Source organism: Symphalangus syndactylus, chromosome 12 (assembly GCF_028878055.3).
Source record: "Symphalangus syndactylus isolate Jambi chromosome 12, NHGRI_mSymSyn1-v2.1_pri, whole genome shotgun sequence".
Lineage (NCBI taxonomy): Eukaryota > Metazoa > Chordata > Mammalia > Primates > Hylobatidae > Symphalangus > Symphalangus syndactylus.
Window position 1 is genome coordinate 122,039,140 of NC_072441.2, and position 20,089 is coordinate 122,059,228.

A 20,089-nucleotide genomic window follows, 5' to 3' on the forward strand; every position below is an offset into this window, starting at 1 on the left:
CTACAATATTACTCTCATACCTATTTTACCTTTTCTCCAGGCCTATGACCATAGCTTAGCCATATCCTTAACTCCCCAAGATATAACCCCTCCTTGGCAATAATTTTCAATAAAGAAATCTCTATCTCAATTGCCAAGATCTGGTACACCAGCAGCTAATACCTCAAATCCTGAGTGTGTCATCTTTTGACATACCTAGCATAAATGGATATTAAAAACAACAGGAGGATGCAAAAAAAATTCCCAAGAAGTCCTCAGCTGGGTAATAATCTGAGAGTGGTAGAGACACGATTCCTATAAGTTCTACCATTTGAAGACTGCACTGCTTACTTCTCATGTGACTTCATCTATACATAATTTTTTTCCATTGACAAAGCTGTGACCCATTTAATCCATGGCTTAAAGAATAGATTTGAGCTGATGCAGTTAACAAAGGAAAACCCATGACTTGGTTTACCTTTACCTTTGGTGCAAAGCTAATTTATTATTTCTTATGATGTAAAACCGTCTTAAGTGTAGTCTAAGTAAGTGAAATGATTTGGCTTTCACTAGTAAATTTATAATTCTTTCCATAAAGGAACTCACTTAGCCATTACTTTAATACCCTAGCATATAACATGGAGGCTTACTTATGCAGTCAGCTTCAGGACAAGATGGAAAAACTGAAGCACGATGGGGAAGATACTAACTATTTTATTTTGCTGCTTATTAGCAGTTCCACCAGAAGTTGTGAGGATTTAGACAGTTAAAATTTGCTTGACAGGTTGCTGCAGCAAAATTTCTAGTGATATTATTTGTGGAACATAAACAGGAAATGGCCAAAAGCTGTTCCCCTTAAAAAGCCTGATTGTAACACAACTGTCAATGCAGCAACTATTTTGTCCTTTTTTAAAAGGTGAAGGAACATGTTCTAGGGATTTTTTTAAAAGAAAGTTTTGAAACCTGTTTAAAACTTCTCTTTCTTAAAAAGAGATTTTTTAGTCAAAATGTCTTCAGATCCTGAGAAAAATCAGTGAAGCGGAAACCATATGATTCCAAGGGCAGGTTTTTGAGAGGAGCAGTCAGCACTGAATTCAGGCATTCTTGCTGTGCTCAGCAGACTTGGCCCAGCAATCAAAACTGTTTGATTCTAAAGCTGATACTCCTATAACCAGGCAGGTTCTAGGACATTGTGAGTTCTGAAAAAGCATAATTACAAACAAAGAATAACAAGAAGCACCCGTTGACTTAATATAGCTTTCTTCTCTCAAAGAGCACACAGGTTTTTCACATGTGTGCTCTCACCTGTCCTTAGAAAACCCTTGCCTGCTAGGTGAGGTGGTGACTACACCACCATATTGCAACACAGGAGATCAGTGCACCAAGGGGTGAAGTAGCTGGGCCAAGGACATATGTTTTCAGTAGCTCACAATGACCCCACGATGAAATGCATGGAATTGATTCATCAAATATTTTTGAAAACCACTTATGGTCTCTGACCTGAAGGGGTCCATAAACTAGGCAGGCAGGGTGTGATGTGACTCAGCTGAATTAGGGAGGATTATCAGTCCCATTCTGCTCAAGAAATTGCCGCACTGGCTTCTTCTCGTGCAGAGAATAACAGCTGGTCTTCAGGGAGCATGAAGAACCCCCACTAGGCCAGGCGTTTTGCAGAATGGGAGAGTCTACAGTTATCTTTTATGTGTCTGCATTATTTTTCTATTGCTGTGCAACAAATTACCACAAACTTAATGGCATAAAACAATACAAAAGCATTATCTCACAGTCTCTGTGGGTCAGGAGCATGGGTACAGGTTAACTGGGTCCTCTGCTCAGGGTGTCACCAGACTGAAATCCAGGTGCTAGACAGGGAAGTAGTCCTCATCCAAGGCTCTGGATCATCTTTCAAGGTCACATGGTTACTGGCAGAATTTGTTTTCTTAAGGTCATGTGACTGAGGTTCCCATTTTCTTGCTAGCTGTTGGCTGGCAATTGCTCTCAGATTCAAGAGCCCATCTATAATTCATAGCCGTGTGGCCCCCATAAGCAGTTCACTATATGGCTGTTTGCTACTCCCCGGGCCAGCAGAAGCTTGACACTTCACTTTCTTCTAAAGGCTCACCTGAGTAGGTCAGTTCAACCCCAGGTATTGCTCAAGGTTATTCAGAAACCTTTGTCCTCACTGCCACCACCACGATCTAAAATATTATCTGCTATCTGGACTTTCAATGCACTCTGCAGTCATCGCATCATAACTCAAATTCAACTGATTAGCAACCAGATCATGGGAGTAACATCCCATCATACTCACAGGTCCTGCCCATACTCAAGGGGAGGGGATCATATAGGGCATGCACAGAAGGGTGTGGGGATCTTGGTCATTCGGGAATTCTGAGTTCCAGTGTCTTCCCACCCATGTCCATGCATTTCCACCTTGCTGTGTTGGCTGCCTTGGCCTCCAGTATCAGGTAGCTGCAGTCTTCAAAATGAACATTTCCCCATCCCCTTTGTCAATATGCCTTTAAACAAAATAGAACAATATCTTATAAAAGGAATTAATTGCTAATGTTAGAGTTTCAGGTAATGTAATGAGCACTTGCTTTTGTATTGTCAATGCTTAGCAGAGTGTCTGGCACTTAGGAGCCCTCAATTTATGTTTCTTCAATAAATGAATATGTGAATGATTACATGAGAAATATTTTGGGCATCCTCATCAGATTGCATCCATATAAAAATTGCCTACACCCTCTATGTACAAAGCCGGTTCCTCTTTTTAGTTTCAAATGAGTTTTTTTTTTTTTTCCTGGTAATGCATGCTTATTATAAAACACTTGAGGATTTTCCTTCTTTCTGTGATTTTATTTTTTATATTTAACTTTTTATTCCAACTGGAACTAATTTTCCAATATTAAGTATAAAATATTCAATCCTCCATGCAATTAGTCTCTGACGCTTTTTTTCATATACTAAGTTCTAATATATAAAAAGGTTTATTTCTGAGCTATCTGTTCTATTGCATTGATCTGCTGTCCAATTTGTGTGCCAGTATCACCTGTTTTAATTACTGGAATTTTATCATGTTTGAAGATCCGGTGGGGCAGGAGCTGCCTCGTTATTCTTTCTTCTTTCAGCCCCCACCTCTAGTTCATTAAGTGAGGGTCTGTCTTACCGCCTGCTCTAGTTCCTTGGGCTGTACTGCATTCTTTATCAAGGTCTGGACATGGAGCCAGATCTAGGCTCGTATTCTACTTCTGCAGTCTCTTAGCTCAACTATTCTGGGTCCCAATAAAATATAAACATACTAATAATGGCTATTTAACAAACTTTCTGTGAGAACTGTCGTAACTTCTAAGAGCTGTCCAGCACATGGGAGGTGGTCAATACCCACCAGCTGGAGTGAAGGAATGATGCTGAACATCCAGCTGCTCATGCTGTGTCCTCCGTCCTTCTAATCAGGGGTTGCAACACTTCTGAAAGCATCCTGTATGAATGGTGAGGCATGGATCTCTCAGACTCAGGCCAACCTTTAGGCTGGGAGAGTTCCAGAATTAACGTTTGTTTCCAGCCTCTGTGCAGCCCCTTTGGGATTCACACTGATCCGATGGAAGTCAGGTGGTTTTCTGAACTGGAGCCAGCCCAGAGTGCCCTGGGGGACTCTGGCAGGGGGCGTAAATCAAGTACTGAAGTCCACATTGTCTGCCCTTACCAGAGTCTGGAACTGCCAGGGAATTAACACTCCTTGCCTCATCCCCAGGGAGCCTGTCTCTGGGCTTTGGCAGTCAGAGAATGTTCTCAAGTCATGAACTACAGGTGCTGGGGGTTGGAGGTCATTCTAGCACACACTGAATTGGTGCTGACAAGGGGAGATGGGCAGATTCTGACAGCACGTGCTAGGAATTAAAGACTGAGGAAATGATCACAATTCCAAGAAGCCTCACAGTACCGAACGGTCCCGTGCATTTGCCCAGAGATTTAAAAAGGTGACTCAGACCAAAGAGTAGGCACTGGAAATCAGAGACCTGTGATGAGTCACAAAGCAGCCAGGAATTTTGAAGGCCAGAATCTTACTACTTGCTTGGCATCTTCTGTCTAACTCAGAGAGGGCAGGGCAGGCACTCATTCATTCCTTCAAGAATGGTGTGTGAAGGTCTGCTCTCAGGAGCTGGTATAGAAAGATACAGCAGCAGTTATTGCTCAGCCCTACCCCTCATGGTGCTCTCAAGCTGCATGGTGAGGTGAGAGGATGATGGATATCCTTGAGAGCATGATCCACTCCGATGACGCTATATATGCCATATCTGAGTTCCCCATTCCAACTCCATCCCACATGACCTTCAATAAAAGAGTAGATCAGATGTTCAAGGCTGGAAGAGGTCTTGGAAATTAACTCTTCAAGGCTGTCTATACATTAAACCCAGAGAAGGAAGTGATTGCCCACATTCACTCAGCTTCACAGCAGCAACAGAAGGAACTTCAGTGCTTTTCTACCTCACAGTTCTCCACCAGAAAAATGGGTTGCTTCTCACCTTACATCAAACTTCGAGAAGCAGCCCACAGTCTGAGGCAATTGCAGAAACAGATTGAGCATTTTTGGAAGAGGAAGACAGAAATGGATGGTGTCGAGTGGGTCAAGGTAGGATGCATGGACACAACATAACATAAGGGTTAAGAGTCAGATCCCCGGAGTTCAAACTCTGGTTTTACCACTTAATAGCTGTGTGAACTTAAGCAACTTTCTTAAGTTTCTCTCTAAGCCTCATCTTCTTATCTGTGAAATGATGGCAATAGTGTTTCCTCACAGGTTGGTTTTAAGGATTAAATGAAATGATGTACCTCAAGCACTTAGCTAAATGCCGAGAACGAAGTTTTGTTACTAGCATAAAAGACTTCTGGAATGGGCCCAACCCAATTATGTGTGATGCTCACAGGCCCATGGGATAAGACCAGGGTGCTCAAATGACAACACCTTTTGTACTTTTCTAGCTCTGAGCCCTGGAGGAGCAGCACGGAGCGGGAGAGTGTGGCGAGAGAATGAAGAAACCAACCGCCCGGGAGAAGCATGAGGTGGCAGTGTGGCACTCGGTTTAGAGGGCTTCGGCCGGCGGTGGCCCCATGGACAGCCCTGCTGGCACTGGGCCTGCCTGGCTGGGTGTTGGCTGTCTCAGCCACGGCGGCAGCTGTGGTCCCCGAGCAGCATGCCTCCGTAGCTGGCCAGCATCCCCTGGACTGGCTGCTCACAGACCGGGGCCCCTTCCACCGCGCTCAGGAGTATGCTGACTTCATGGAGCGGTACCGCCAGGGTTTCACCACCAGGTACAGGATCTATAGGTAAGTGGGGGCCTCCACTGAGACAGGGGCTTCCCTAAGAACCCAACCTGCACAGGCCCTGCTGGTGTGCTGGCCCAAACCCCTAAGCAGGCTGGAATGCCTTCAAACTGAACTGGAGGTGAAAGCTGGAGGAACACCAGGCAGGGGAAATAAGCCTACCATGTTAATTTTTAAAAAAAGAAAGAAGAAAACACATACAAGCTGGAAAACCTGCTGATGCCTCCTGGGGAACTTAGCAAAGGGGTTTCTATTTATAGGCTGTGCTGCTTATAAATTGAGGACAAATCAGGCACCATGGAATCAGCGTGTGGCCCAGGCTGCCGTAGGAGGTCAGAGTCAAATGCTGGGGCCAGGTTTTAACTAATGGGTTAGATAATTTCATGAGTTGTAATTACTTAAATATACAAACAAAGGAAGGGCAGCTCCAGCTCCTGCCTTAGAGGTCTGGGGAGCCCTGCGGGGTCAGGAACAAACCTGTTCTTACCCTTGTCAACACCCCAGGTTCCGCAGGCCTTGTGGGGAAAAGGGGTTAGGCCCTTTAGGCCCATCCCCAGAAGCATCAGAGCTGAAAGTCAGACTCCTGAGACCTGCCTAATCCATCATCAGGTGGAATAAGCAAGTCACATATTCCTGGCTGCTGGACCTGCACTTCAAAAATAGAGTGCTCCTCCACGTGCTCACCTCCAGGGCTCCCACAGTGCACCGGTGAACTCAAAATTCTCTTTGATCCCATTGTCCACTTGCCCCCTTGCCATTTCTCCCCTTACCTGTATCTTTAGATAACCCTGGGAGCCTTGCTGATTTTGTTTCTTTGTTCAAAGATATTTATTTTCTAATTAAAATTAGTTTTTAATGCAAAAAGAAAAAACATGAAAAAGCACAAAAAGAAACAGAAACACAAAACCATCCATTCTTTTGGCAGCTAAACGTTCCTGTTGTTAACATTTTGGCATATGCATTTTTAGTCATATGAACACACTCATGTTTTTGGACCTCTTGCTAGATTTATCAACTTGTATGCCTTATATAAAGTAACTCCAACCCTGTGTTGGAAGAACAGTTGTTCTCCCCATTTTACAGACGGGGAAATTGAGGCCCAAAGAAGTTAAGCAACTTGCTGAAGGGCACAAAGCTAGTGAATAGTGGAGCCAGGATTAGCTCGCAAGTAGGCAGATTGCAGAGTCTGGGTTCTGAAAATATATTTAGAGACATTTTCTTTTTTCTGGGAGTTCTTTTTTAACATCTGCAGTAACGACGCAACCAGTTTAGATTAGTAAGGGGTCGCAGAAGTATGGTTTTAAGAGTATTCAGTATGGTGTCAGAAGATTCCTAAATGGTAAAACACTGGCCATTTATAGAGGCCATTCACCTGCTTCAAAATTCCCACACTTGGGTGCAGACGAAGGAGCAAGGTCAGAGATATCTGAGGGGCTGGTACTTTGAGGACCCAGAGATTCGTAGAAACAAAATCCTACTCTTAGGAATCACCTACCCGGCTCTCCTTTCAGGCCATTTTTCTCCCACTGTGCCTAGATGCAGTCTGGTCCTAGAAGAGACTTCAATTCACACTCCCTGCTTTGGTGACTCTGGCCCTTGCCATCTTCCAAGGGCCACAGGAGAAATTTACATAGCATCACCGAAGCAGAGAGCACCAACTCAGGCTGGGAGGGGCTGAGTTTACATCTGCTCAGGTAAAAGCAGATGAGTAGAAGAGGAACAGAGTAGAGGGTTAACTCAGCTGTCAGTAAACACCTAAGAATCTCAAAGATGCCTCCCTACACTTTCTAGATGGCAAATTCAGGGTGACCTTCTCTTTATTAGAGAATTTTTTTCAATCTTTCAAAAAAATCAGAAAATCCACTCTAGAATGTGCTTAAGCAGAGAATCCCTCCAGTCCAGTAAAATAAGACTTAATTTACTTTAGACTTTTTAGTTTATCCCAAATCTCACAGAAGCACTGTTATCACCAAAAATAACTTTTAAAAAGTGTATTGGAATTGAAGTCAGGCTGGGAGTCCTAACACCACTCTCCACTTCAAGGAGCTATAGAAACTAGAGGGAACAAACTCTCAGCTTCCTTATCCCCTCAGGAGAGTTTTCTTCCGGACAGCCTGGTAGCCACTTAGCGCCTGGGAGGCAGCTCCGAGTTGGCCCGCGGGGAGTGTCTGTAATCATTTCTGCACCATCAACTGTTCTATCAGTTGGTAATGGTTTTCTGATCATTTAATGTGACAAGCTCTTACACTGTGCCATTCTGTTTCTCTGGGGTCAGTTATTGCACGTGAACCTGTACTTGGGGAAACAGTAACCAGTCATTCTGACAGGAGTGTAGTATTCTGATTTGTGACCTTTTGGTGGGGCAGAGAGAGGATAGTCACACACTGCTGCTTCAGGAGCATTCCTCGAGTTTTGCCTTTAGTGATGAAGCAAAATGGTGGCTCATGAGCACTTGTAGGGCTCTACATTATCCCAGCGGGAATTCATTTTTGTCCCTTCCCACTTTGTATCTAGTGGCAATTTCCTCTGGCAAATTTAGGACCTTGCTGGCATTGACTAAAGCAGGTCAAAGAAAACTGGTAAAACATACATCGATAGTCATCCTCAAATTTCTCCCCCATAATCCAGAAGAGTTGAAAGAGGAAAAAAAACAACAACAACAGAGAATATCAGAAATGCTTTGAAGGGGAAATATCAGGTCTCAAACAGAATTAATGTTTTGTTTCACCCTTTAAGGAAGCTTTTGGGGCATGGAAATCAGATAGTAGCCACATGTGTCTTCCATTGTTAAGCGGATGCACTGTGGTAGAGAAGAATAAAACTATGATTCAAGGGGGTCAGTAAATTTGGTGCAGAATCACTTGAAGGTTTCATAGGAAAGAGACCCTCCTTCTCTTCTACCTGTTGAACAGATCAAAACAATTGCACAGCAAGTTTCTTACATTAAACTACAAATTACTCCTATTCTTATTAGGATGTTGGAGTATGCTCTCACTTTGAGATGACTAGTCATTCTAGAATAGCTGCAGCCTCTCTAACCACGGACCTCCAGAGATTGTTGCTCTCTTCATTACAAATTTGTATTCATACAGACATAGGTGTTTAAGAGTGAAGGTCCTGGAGCCAGGTGACCTGGGTTCTAATCCTGGAGCTGCAACTTTCTACCTGTATAATAGCGGGCAAATTACATAGTTTTCTTGTTCCTCAATTTTCCTATTTGTAAAGTGGGGGCAGTAATAGTGCCTACCTAATGGATTAAGGTGAAAATTAAAGGAAGTATTTGATGTAGGCACTTAGGATAGTGCTTAATAAATACTGCCGATTATTATTAGGTTGTTCTCTAAAAATTAGCCTATGCAGGAAGGATAATGAAATGAGAATCATAGGTGCTTTTTTGCTTTAATGTCTGCTGAGGGCCTAGCATTCAACAGCCTATATTAGAAGGGGGAACACTGCTTTCTTGTTTTCCTTTTTAAAGCATGTTAACCTTTACCCTTCAATTCAGCTCTTTGCTGGGAGGGGAACTTAACTGAAGAATAATTGGATCTTCTCTGGGGCACACTCTTACTGGCCTTGTGGGCCACCAGAGGGAGCAAGATGGTTTCCAGCATATGTTAAAGTTGCCATAGGTCAAGCCCTTGTGTCTAAAGTTAAGGATGGCTCACCGAGCAGGCCTTTCTTAAGTATGTCCTCCAGTGGCCAGTGACTGCGGGCTCCTTTGTCCCAGGGATGAAAAGCATAGTCTCAGGATATACCATGAAGAGAACAGAGACAATATGGACTCTGGTTAAGCCCTCCTAGATAACAGGATGGGCTTGGGCATCTCACCCGATTTTTGACAATCTTGTAAATTGAACATTGACCAACCTCTCAGCATGTCTTTGAGCCTTGTCAAAACAAGATCTGATCTATTAGCCTGCTTCTCAGATCCATCTCTTAATAGGCTCATGGTAAGAGCTAGAAGAACAGAGGTCCTGTCTCCAGTTCCATGTGTGACTTCTGGGCTCCCCATACCTTGCTCCATTCCATAGCCCCCACTGCAATAAACACTTAGAGACCAACTTTTCACAGCAGCCTTACGATGGGCTACTAGGATCTAGGGCATGTGAAATGCACTTGTTCAAGGTCACAGACGTAGCCAGTCACAGCCAGAAATAGCACTCAGGGCTCCTGACTTGAAGTCTCCTGCTCATTACTCTAGACCACGCCACCTCCCTTTGACTGGTAAGTGCATCTTCATCATAACATGCACCTAATCAGGCACCTAAATTGAGCTGATGCAAATGTAAATATGGTTTCTCGAAACAATCTAGCAGTAATGTTCCATTCTCTCTTTGCTACAAATCAAAGTAATGAGCAGTCTGTTTCTTTTTATTTCTTTTTTGTATTAAGGTTTTAATAGAGAGATAATCATGGGATTGGACAAAATCCAAGCCACTATGATGAAACACTTAAAACTCAGAAAGAATACATTAACATTAAGAGAGAAAGTTGGAAATCACAGAGAACTATGAGTGGTTGAGAGGAAAGCAATGCTGAATGGAATTCCAAAATATTGACCTTAGTCATTATCACATCTATTTCTAGCTACCTCTTTTTGGAAAGGGATGGTCTGGGGATACATTAGAAGCCAAATGTTAGAAGTCAAAACAAAATAGAATTAAATACATATCTTTATTGACTAAAAGGGACATCATGGTCTTATCATATTGTGGGATATGTATGCAGATTTGTAGAATGAAACTGAACACTATGAAGCTGTAGGGCTACCAGGGACAGAATCAGGTGATTGGTGAATGAGGTAGTAAACAAGGCACCAGAACAACAACCCTAAGAAAGAATATCTGGAATTCATCAAGATAAAAAATAAGACTTGGCAATAGCTTAGACATGAAGGAAGTGCTCACCCAATTTTTGGCAACCTTGTAAATTTTGCTGACCAACCTCACAGCATGCTCAAAGTGCAGTCTTTGGACCACCAGCATTAGCATTGCCTGAGAGCTTATTAAAAATCCGGAATGTCAGGCCTCTCTCCAGACCTAAGGAATGAAAATCTGCATTTTAACAGGATCCCCAGATGAACAAGATGGCATCAGAGCTTGAGGAGTACTGCACTTGTCTATACTAAGTATTTGAAGATGGAGACGGGAGCAAAAATGAAGAGGGTGGAGAAGCACAGAACGTGTACTGGAAAGACAGCATCCCCCATGATGCATTTGCAGCAGCGAGACTATTTACAGGAGGCATTGCAAATAAAATAAAATAGGAGTCCAGAGAGGGTAAATCTAGGAGTTATTAGTGCCAAGACATATGAACTCATAAGAGTAGGTACTGCAGCTGGGAAAAACGTTGAACAGCAGAAAAGGCTGGAGGGCCTAGAAGCAGCCCGTGGGTGCCTCCCGGGAGATGGGGAGGTAAGGAGGCAGATAGCAGCTGTGGAAGCAATCACAGGAGGAGCTCTAGAGCTGATTTATCATCCGGACCACGTCTCTCTGACTAACAAATACTGATTTGGATAAACAGCAAACCCTGGGAGAGGCACCATCTCCAATTAAGAGATCACAGTCCACATAAATAAACGGCAACCAAAGACAACGTCAGTCTGCCTGGGTAAATCCCAGTGATTTCCGAGGTGTGCATTACAGCCACTGAGGTAGAGAAAGGCTGCATTATCACGCGGCTGCAGGGCTCCAGAAGGGAAGCTGTAGTTCTCAGGTGGATGGGAAAAAGGAAGGAGGTTAGCTCTTCTGCATAAACCACCAGGCCCAAACTAAAATGGTTGATCTCTGAACTTTTCACCGGGTTTGCGTTTTGACCATGAGGGAGTTTCTTGGCATGGAAGGAGATGAAAGAGCAGTACACAAACTGGTATCGTGATTTAAATTAGAGCAAAATTAGAGGCAATATGGCAACAATGAGCCTGCAGTTCTGGTCACAGGCACTATTTCTCAGTCCACAGGGGTGAGAAGGTAGGAGAGGAACAGAATAAAATGTTTAGAGGTTGCTTTAGTGATGAATCCAGTACTGCCTAAACACACAGGCCCTGTAACATAAATACCTAACCTAAATAGCAGACGCAGCACAAGACATCTTAGGCCTTCCACCCAAGGAATTTTAACCCAGAAGTATCTGGACGACGAGCCCGGCATGTCCTTATCTTTGGGCAGAATTCTATTTCCACTTCTGGCATAGAAACATACCACATCAGTGCAGCTGACCTGTATGGAACCCTCTTATGTGCATACAAATAACCGAATAAAAAAGCATTCTGCTGTCTTGGAGCAAGGAGAAATTTTACATAAACAAACAACTATAATTCAAGAACATAAATAGAGACATATTCATTCAACACCAATTTTTGAGGGCCAGCTTGGTGCTTATTATTGCACTAGATTCTGATAATAGACTATAAACAAGGTGGACAGAGTTCTTGATCTGATGGCACTTACAGATAAGTAAGCAAGTGCTAGATTGCTCTGCACAGAAAGGTCAAGGAAAGCTGGAATAAAAGGTAACACATAGGCAAAATTCGATGGATGACTGGAGACTCCAGATGGAGGCTTGTGGAATGGTGTTGTAGACACAGGAGCAGTGTAACCAAAGTCATGGGAGCACTAGATGTGGTTTAGGAACTGAGCAGCCAGTCCCATGTCAAGAAGTGCATGGTGATGCCTCTCCTTTCCCTGTTCTTCCCCACTGGTTATTTATGCCATATTTTGTCTCTCTGAAATGCCAAAAGTGTCTCTTAGACACTGATTTCTTCTAGGGTGCAATTAAAAAAAAAAAACTCTCACCTGAAGAGGCATGTCATTTTCTAGCATTAGGGGTAAGTAAAATGAAGTAAAAATCACTGCATGTGTAGAGAAAGTAGGACCAAAAGCAACTTCTTATATTTCTGCTTTGGAAAAATGGAGCGTGAATTCTCACCTGGTGAGAAGATGGTACATAGTGCTTTAAGGTCCTGTTAGACTACTGGTTCAAATAAAAATTGACATCATTTATGCTCGAGCAATTGGATTCAGGGTAAGGTTACCACACCATACTTTTGCACACTCGATCCTCTCTCAAGTAATTATGGAGCATCTCCTTCGTGCAATGCGTTATTCTAGGCACTATAGCAGAATACGAAAGACAGACAAAACAGGATACTACTGATTTCTGGGAGATTAGCAGTCCAGTTTGAGTGACAGCATACACATCAGAAAACGCATTGGGATGCATCACCTCAAATGCTAGAAAGAAGACATTTAATACATTCTCAGTGATTGATGGACAGATTTGGTCTATGGATGCTGTGTCAGATTGAATTCTTAGGATGCCAGTCCCAAGCATCCGCAAGACAAAATGGCTCTTGCCACTGTGTCTTTTGGGGCTATACCCAGGTTAGCCACCCTGGCTTGAGATAAGATTGCAAAGTTGATCTGTGAAGAGAAAATGTGAAAATAAAAATTTGGAAGAAAAGAAGGGAGCGTTCAGGATGGCCAAGGGGGGAAGGGAAGATCAGTTTTGTTTTCAGATGAGATTTGGTAAGAGATCTTGAGTCAGTCAGGCAGAGGAAAAGAGGATTAAATTTTGCTTCTAGAAATAATTAATTTTATTCATGAATGAATTGCGTTTTAGAGACGTGTGTGTGTGACGAAAGGAGTGAGGTAGACTTCATCCGAAAACTGTCACGACACAAGTGCAGGCCGACAGGGACACTGTCTAGTCATATGGTCTTTTTCTCTCTCTCTCTTTAAGAGAATAGCTTTTTCTAGGTCAAGGATTCTCAATATTTTTTTCTTTATTCAGCTTCTGCCACATTTCTCTCACCCCAGAGCTTCCCACATATCCCACAAGAAAATCATTCAGTATGTGGAGCTTAGAACAGTGAGTGGCACAGGGTGGGGTGTTTCTTCATTCAGCCCATGTTTATCCAGGATTTGTATGTTTTGGCCACTCTGCAAGGGCTGGGGACACACCCTGAAGGAGACAGAGCCCAGGCTTAGAGAGTTCTGCTTTCCAGGAAGACCCACGTATGCAAAGGATTAGAAGTGGGTGAGGCCTGTGGTATAGTAAAAAGTCTGGGTGAGAGGAGCTTGGCTCCCATGCCAGTTACCATCTTCCCCTCTAGGAGTAGAAACAGCTGAGTCTGCTCACAAGGAACTGAAGATAATTTGGGCTGTAGACGACAGCTTGGACCTGAGTCAGAGCTGGCAATGCCAGTTCTACAATCCTGCCTTTGCCCCAAACTGAAGTCAGCTGGGTTTGTCCATCAGATTGGTTTGCCTAATCCTAAGTGAAGCAACTAGAGAAGCCATCACTGGATTGTGGGGATGGAACAAGCCAGAAACCTCAGAGGGACAGCTCTGCCAAGTGAGCTGACTGTGAGGAGGGGGACATGATCAGAAGCGTTTTCCATTGCAGGGCTTGAATGTCCAAGAGACAAGAGCCTTTTGTGAGCTGGGGTCTCAATCCATGAACTCTACACAGTATTGAGAAATATGGATGAAAACAGCAGGCTCTCGCCAATCTCCCCAATTCTCCCATGGGAAGAAAAGAGTAAAGTGACAAAGAAAATAGATGGTCTGAAAAAATAAAAAATATTTGGTCAAAATTTCTATTTAACTTAGGGAAAGAAAGCATTCTCTCTGTACTATGAGATATTAATGACATTAATGAATACTAGTAGCTAACATATATTAAATGCTCATCATATGCACATTTTACTAAGTACTTTATTACCATTAATTAAAATTATCCTAGTAAGAACCCCACAAGGGTCTGCTATTTATATACTTATATAACAGATGAGGACACTGAATTTTAGAGGGTGTCACATAACTGATAAGAGGAAGAGCCAGCACTCAACCAATAAGACAGGGAACCTGTCCATTAATAATTATTTAATGAAATAAATCACTGAGCCTGGGCTACTTAATGCTCTGAGAGAAACAGTGTCCCAGGTTGTCGCTGGGGCTCTTTGTCCTTCTTTCTTTAGGCATCCCGGTAGGTCTTTGAGACGCAGAAGACGGGCCTAGAAGGCTGGAGGGTGACCCACTTCCCTCAAAGACCCTGTCATTCCTTCTCTCTTTCCACAAGAGTTTTCCATCTGTGCTTAGGCTCTGGGGAACCCTGAGTGGGAGGAAGCCACAGATGGATCTTCTTGAAACAATGCACCCACAGCAAACTCTGTATGTGTTGGTTGTGCACTGCTGGTGTGTTTCTACAAGGGTGCGATGTAAACCAAATTTCTGTAAATCGAATCCTCTCCTGGAGGAACACTTAATGCCATTTCCAAGATGCAGTATCTTACTTCTTGCCTGGCCATGGCTTATAAAAATTCAGTGTTAAGTAAATCCCTACCACCTGACTTTAGAATCAGGTAGGTACTGATTTGTAAACACACATGTCCACTTGGAAATGTCTTATATTTCAAGGAGTATTTTCATAAAGCCGGAAGAAACCTTTGTTGTTGTATGCAATCTCTGCTTATTGGTCTACTTTGTAAATTTGAATTTTCTTACAGTGATGAGATTGGTGTATGCTCTGTTACAATCCCACTGGCCTTCTCATCCACAGCACACTATGCACTCAGGTGAAGCAGTGAGAGAGACATAGAGGCTGAGGCCCCTGAGTATATTTTAAGATTTGTAGGTATAGCTGTGCACAGATTAGGGCTGTTACATGTTTTGGGGAAGATGCAGGAATCTGGCAGGGGTTCCCAGCCATGTCTTCTCCTCTGTACCTGTTTAATTCTCTATGATTCTACCACCCTGCCAAGCTCTCCTCTGAGCCCAGAAGTGTGCCTCTTTCCTCCTCCTCTGCAAAGAGCAAACAAGCTCTGAATGTGACAGTGAATCAGAGTAAGAAGTCTTACTGGCTGGGCAGGAGGCCTGGTGGGAGAAAAATGAGGTAGCCAAAACCACTGCTCACCAAGTTCTTTGTTATGAGCCCCAGTGCCCTAGAGAATTCTCATTTTCCCTGTCTCCCAGGAGAGCCTCTGCCTCACTTGGGGACACACTGGTGACGAAGGAGGGATAGGAAGAAAGTCTCTTTGGGGAGTGAGTCCTCCTGGATCCACAGAGACATGTAAACACCTAATGATCCCTTGACATGAGTTACATAGTTGGTTTACTAGTAACAGAGGTAAGCTTTAGCATCATAAGCCAGCCTCTTGCTTGGCTGGTTCTGTATATGTTCTAAATTGTGAGTCTGATAAAGAGGGCATTACCCTTATTTGATCATTACATGTTGCATACATGGCCTGGAATATTACACTATACCCTATAAATGTACAGTTATTATATGTTGATTAAAGAATAATTTTAAAACTTAAAATTCAACGAACCATCCTTAAATTAAAAAGAACAACAGTAAAAAACAGGAGTAGAGAGGAAAAGAGGCTGTGAGAGTCCCTGAATGTTGGCCTGGTTCATTGAGAAACTCAGGAACAAGTGGGACTCCATAAAAGAAATGTGACTGGAGGCTAAGAATACGTTATTTTGTCTTCTGCAACCACTAGGATAGATGTGTGCATGTTGGTGCCTACATATCACAGTCGGGCTAGAAGATGAAATCTCAAAACCACAGGGCTTATTAGCCTGGGACAAGAGGCCAAAGCTACACAGTGTTCGGGTGTGGAAGGAAGCTTGAGAACGTGGGATGGCAAATCAGGGCTAAGTGATGCCAGAATCTGTGAGTTAGAAGGAAACTTAACATCACTTATTTCCTAGCCAGTGAAGACAACCACTCTGCAGACACTCAAGAAGGTGGTCAGTCAGTCCTAGCTTGAACAGTTCCAGCCATGAGGTGTTCACTGAAGCCAATTTTTTTTTTTTTTTTTTGAGAGGGAGTCTCGCTCTGTCACCCAGGCTGGAGTGCAGTGGCGCGATCTCAGCTCACTGTAAACCCCGCCTCCCGGGTTCACTCCGTTCTCCTGCCTCAGCCTCCCAAGTAGCTGGGACTACGGACGCCCACCACCACGCCCGGCTAAATTTTGTATTTTTAGTAGAGACGGGGTTTCACCATGTTAGCCAGGATGGTCTCGATCTCCTGACCTCGCGATCCGCCCGCCTCGGCCTTCCAAAGTGCTGGGATTACAGGTGTGAGCCATCGCGCCTGGCCCACTGAAGCCAATTTTTATTCAGCAGCCTAAAACATTATGAAGATCTTTTGGAAATCGAATCATAGTCTTTCTTCCTATAACCTTCCCTTATTAGTCCTGATTTTGCTTTCTTTTATTTCTCTAGAATAAGTCTAACTGTCTCTTCCTCACAACAGGGCTCTAGATATTTGAAAACAGTTATTACTTTCCCCAATTCCTAGACTCATTAGCACTTTGTAGCTTCCTTCCAGAGTCCTTTCCTCCTCCTTCCCCTCCTCTCACATTCTCTTTCACAAGCTGTCCTTGCTTGTTTTTCCCCAACTCTCCCTTTCCATCTTTCTTCATAAAGAAAATACATGAAATTTATTTTGACATAAGGTTTTCTTCCTAAACCAATTCTGACTCCTAGGGAGCTTGCTTGCTTGCTCACATTTCAAAGTACTCAAGAATTTTGTCATGGATCAATATCAGTTTTTCATTTTAGAGTTTCTCAGGTCAGGCATTTCCCTCTCCCCAGACTTCTTTGACTTCTTGCTTTCTGTGCCATTGTCAAAGACTAGCGACAGTGATGCCAGGTCACAGGCACACCTCAGGACACAGGGTGACTCTTCTGGAGTTGAAATCTCAGTGCTTCGAGGAATGTTGGAAATGTGCTGGGGTTGTGTCTAGAGAATACATGTTTCTCATCCAAGTTCAAAGGATTACATCCAGCTGTTACTCAGTTTGATTTTGTATACCTAGATTTAGTTTGTGTGGTAAAATCATAGCCAGAGCTGAACTCCTGAGGTCCTAATGCACATGTACCTCCTGCACTCTTTGCCGTGCTTCTGGTATGAACAGCCACCTGGCTACTGTCACTCCTGCCTCTTCTCCATTCTCTCCCCATCTGAGTTTTGTGGCTTCTATCACACAACTGTCTTTCAAATCCAGCCTCTTTTCTTTTCCCCTGGCTTCATTGCCTACCACTTGTACTTTCCTCGCTTCTCTAATGCAACCTGCCTAAGTCCTTGTCGGTCCGTCTGCACCCAAAAAATAAAACCCAAACCCATTTTCTTAGCATAAAACTCACTTCCAAATCTATTTATTCACTATTTCAACAAATAGTCAATGAATACTGACCCTCTGCCTTTGATTGTGCCCCACCATTTCTTCCTGGTTTTCTTTTGTTCCAGTCCCAATGAACACCTCCAGATTTGCCCACAGAAGGCCCCCTTGATGTCCTGTGTCTTTCCATAACCCATTCCCTCTACCCCAAAAGCTCTTTCCATCTTCTCTGAGCTCCTTCTCACCTTCCAAACTCATCTAAATTATCATCGCCATATGAAGTCTTCTTTGACTCCTATAAGAGTTAGTTACTCCTACCTATGATTCCCCATCAGTTTGTTCATATTTTTACCATACGAACTTATTTTTGTGCACTTGTTTATTTCTCTTTGCTCTTCACTAGGCTCTGAGCTCCTTCAGGCAAAGAACATGTCATATTTCACCTTTATATCTCCTGACTCCAGCACCATGTCTGCCACACATAAGGGCATGATAAGAGGATGAAACCATTCAGTAGAAGTAGGATGTTCTAGGATGAAATTAGATGAAGGCATAAACAAGTGGTTGAGACTCAAGGCTCTAGAATCAGACTGATTGGGTTAAATTGCAGTTTAAATTGCAGAATCAGACTGACTAGGTTAAACTGCAGTTCTGCTGCTTTTAGTTGTGTAAATTATTTTGCATCTCTGAGCCTCATTTTTTTCTCATTAGTAATATTGGTGGAATAATAGTACTTTCTTTATAGGATTATTTGGTGATAACTGAAAAAAGAGATTTGGTTTATTTCTAGCTAAATGCTTATTCTTTTTGTGAGGGGTCGCCCATTAGTAAATATGAAAAAAAAAAAAAGAATGAGAAATCTAGAGAAGAGTACAGGGAGAAAATAAAGAGAGATTAATTAGATTAATTGTGAAAGAAGAAAGAACAGGTAGTCTTACTCTATCAGACTCACTTTATGCATGGAATGCTGTACATTAATCAGATTCATCACTTACAGTCTACACACTGCTCTCCTTAACTATAGCTTGAGTTAATCTAGCCACTGATTTTATAGTTATAGATAGTTCAAAATAAATCATTAACAGTGACAGGTATTCTCCCCGTAGAGCATGACTCACAAACCAAGATCCCACAGCATAAAAGACAAGGCCTCAAGACCAACACCATCTCCCCCTAGACCCAACAAGCAAGAAGAAGGGAGACCACATGCAGGATTGTTGCTGAGCTGAGAAGAAATGGGAGCATGGCTGCTTGACCACAGGGACAATAAAAACAGTAATTGAACCCTTATCCAGCTAGGCAATACAGTTAAGAGATCAAGAGCCAAGATTGTTTCATCAGGCTAGAATATTGGATAGATACAATCACGACAGTATTAGTCAAAGTAGGGTAACTGCTGAAACAAACAGTCCTCAAATCTGAGTGACTTAATGAAAGTTTATGTTTTTGCTCATGTCACACTCCAATACAATTTATGAGAGACTTCACGAAATCATTTAGGACCAAGACTCCTTCTACCTCATCACTCTGCCATTTCTTAGTGCCTCAGATTCCTGGATCCTGGTAGACAAGGGAAAAGAAAGAGCATAAAGGATTTCCTGAGAGGTTTGATGGACTAGACCTGGACTCATATTCCACTGTAGAATTCAGTCACATGGCTGTGTTTAAATGCAGAGGAAGCTGCGAGGGTGGGGGTGGGAAATTGTCCATCTGTGAGCCCAGGAGGAAAATGGAAACATCTTTGGAAACAACTTTCCAGCCTCTGCCACAAGGAGTGGAATGCAAAAAGAGGGTGAAATGTAAAGCCCTAAACTGAAGTTAAAAATGTCAATGTCACAAATATAAGAGACCTGATTTGGCTGTGATACTTGTGAAAAAAAATTCTGGGGCTGGAAAGAAATAGAGGATACTGGCTGATGATATGATTATGGTTAGCAAAGAATATTTTTGTCTTTAAAAATATGAATGTAATATTCAAGTGCATTAATAAAGAAAATATATATAGCAGCAACAGCATAGACTGCCTTCACCTCTTACTTATCTTTGTGTCCTTGTGTGTGTCCTAAATTATCTGAGCCTCAACAAGCTTAGCTATAAAATAGGACTAAAGCTTGTGGTGTGTGTCATTTAATTATTGCTACAATGATGCATACAGAAAACAACAAAATTCAGTAGCCTGTCGTCCCAGCTACTCGGGAGGCTGAGGCAGGAGAATTGCTTAAACCTGGGAGACAGAGGCTGCAGTGAGCCCAGATCGTGCCACTACACTACAGCCTGGGTGACAGAGTGAGACTCCATCTCAAAAAAATAAAATAAAAACAAAATTTATTCTTACTCACGCATGTGCAGGTTCTCTGGGTTAGCTTTGCTTCATGCTGCAGTTCTGCAAGGAGGCCATCAGGTGTTTCTTCTAGCGGTGTTTATTCTCGGGCCCAGGCTAAAACAGAAGCACCTGCAGTACCTGGAGGAAACAGTTCTCATAGTAAGGGCAGAAATGCAAGATGGAGAGTAGAAATATGCAGCATCTATTGAGGTCTTGGCCCCAAATCAGCACACAGTCACTTCTGCCCTCATTCTTTTGTCCAAAGCAAAGTCACAAAGCCAAACCCAATATCACTGAGGGAGGGAAATAAGCTCCCTCCTCACAAGTGAGTG

The 20,089-nt window shown here is 42.9% G+C and overlaps 1 protein-coding gene across 1 annotated transcript in view; it reads left to right on the forward strand.

Moving 5' to 3' along the window:
* Window positions 1-20,089, forward strand: part of BRINP2 (BMP/retinoic acid inducible neural specific 2) — a 114,834-nt gene that overhangs the window by 55,170 nt on the left and 39,575 nt on the right. Inside the window, exon 2 of the mRNA XM_055254662.2 lies at window positions 4,963-5,307. Within this exon, the coding sequence (XP_055110637.1) occupies window positions 5,039-5,307 (269 nt within the window). The 5' untranslated portion in view covers window positions 4,963-5,038. The remainder of the gene's footprint in view (window positions 1-4,962; window positions 5,308-20,089) is intronic.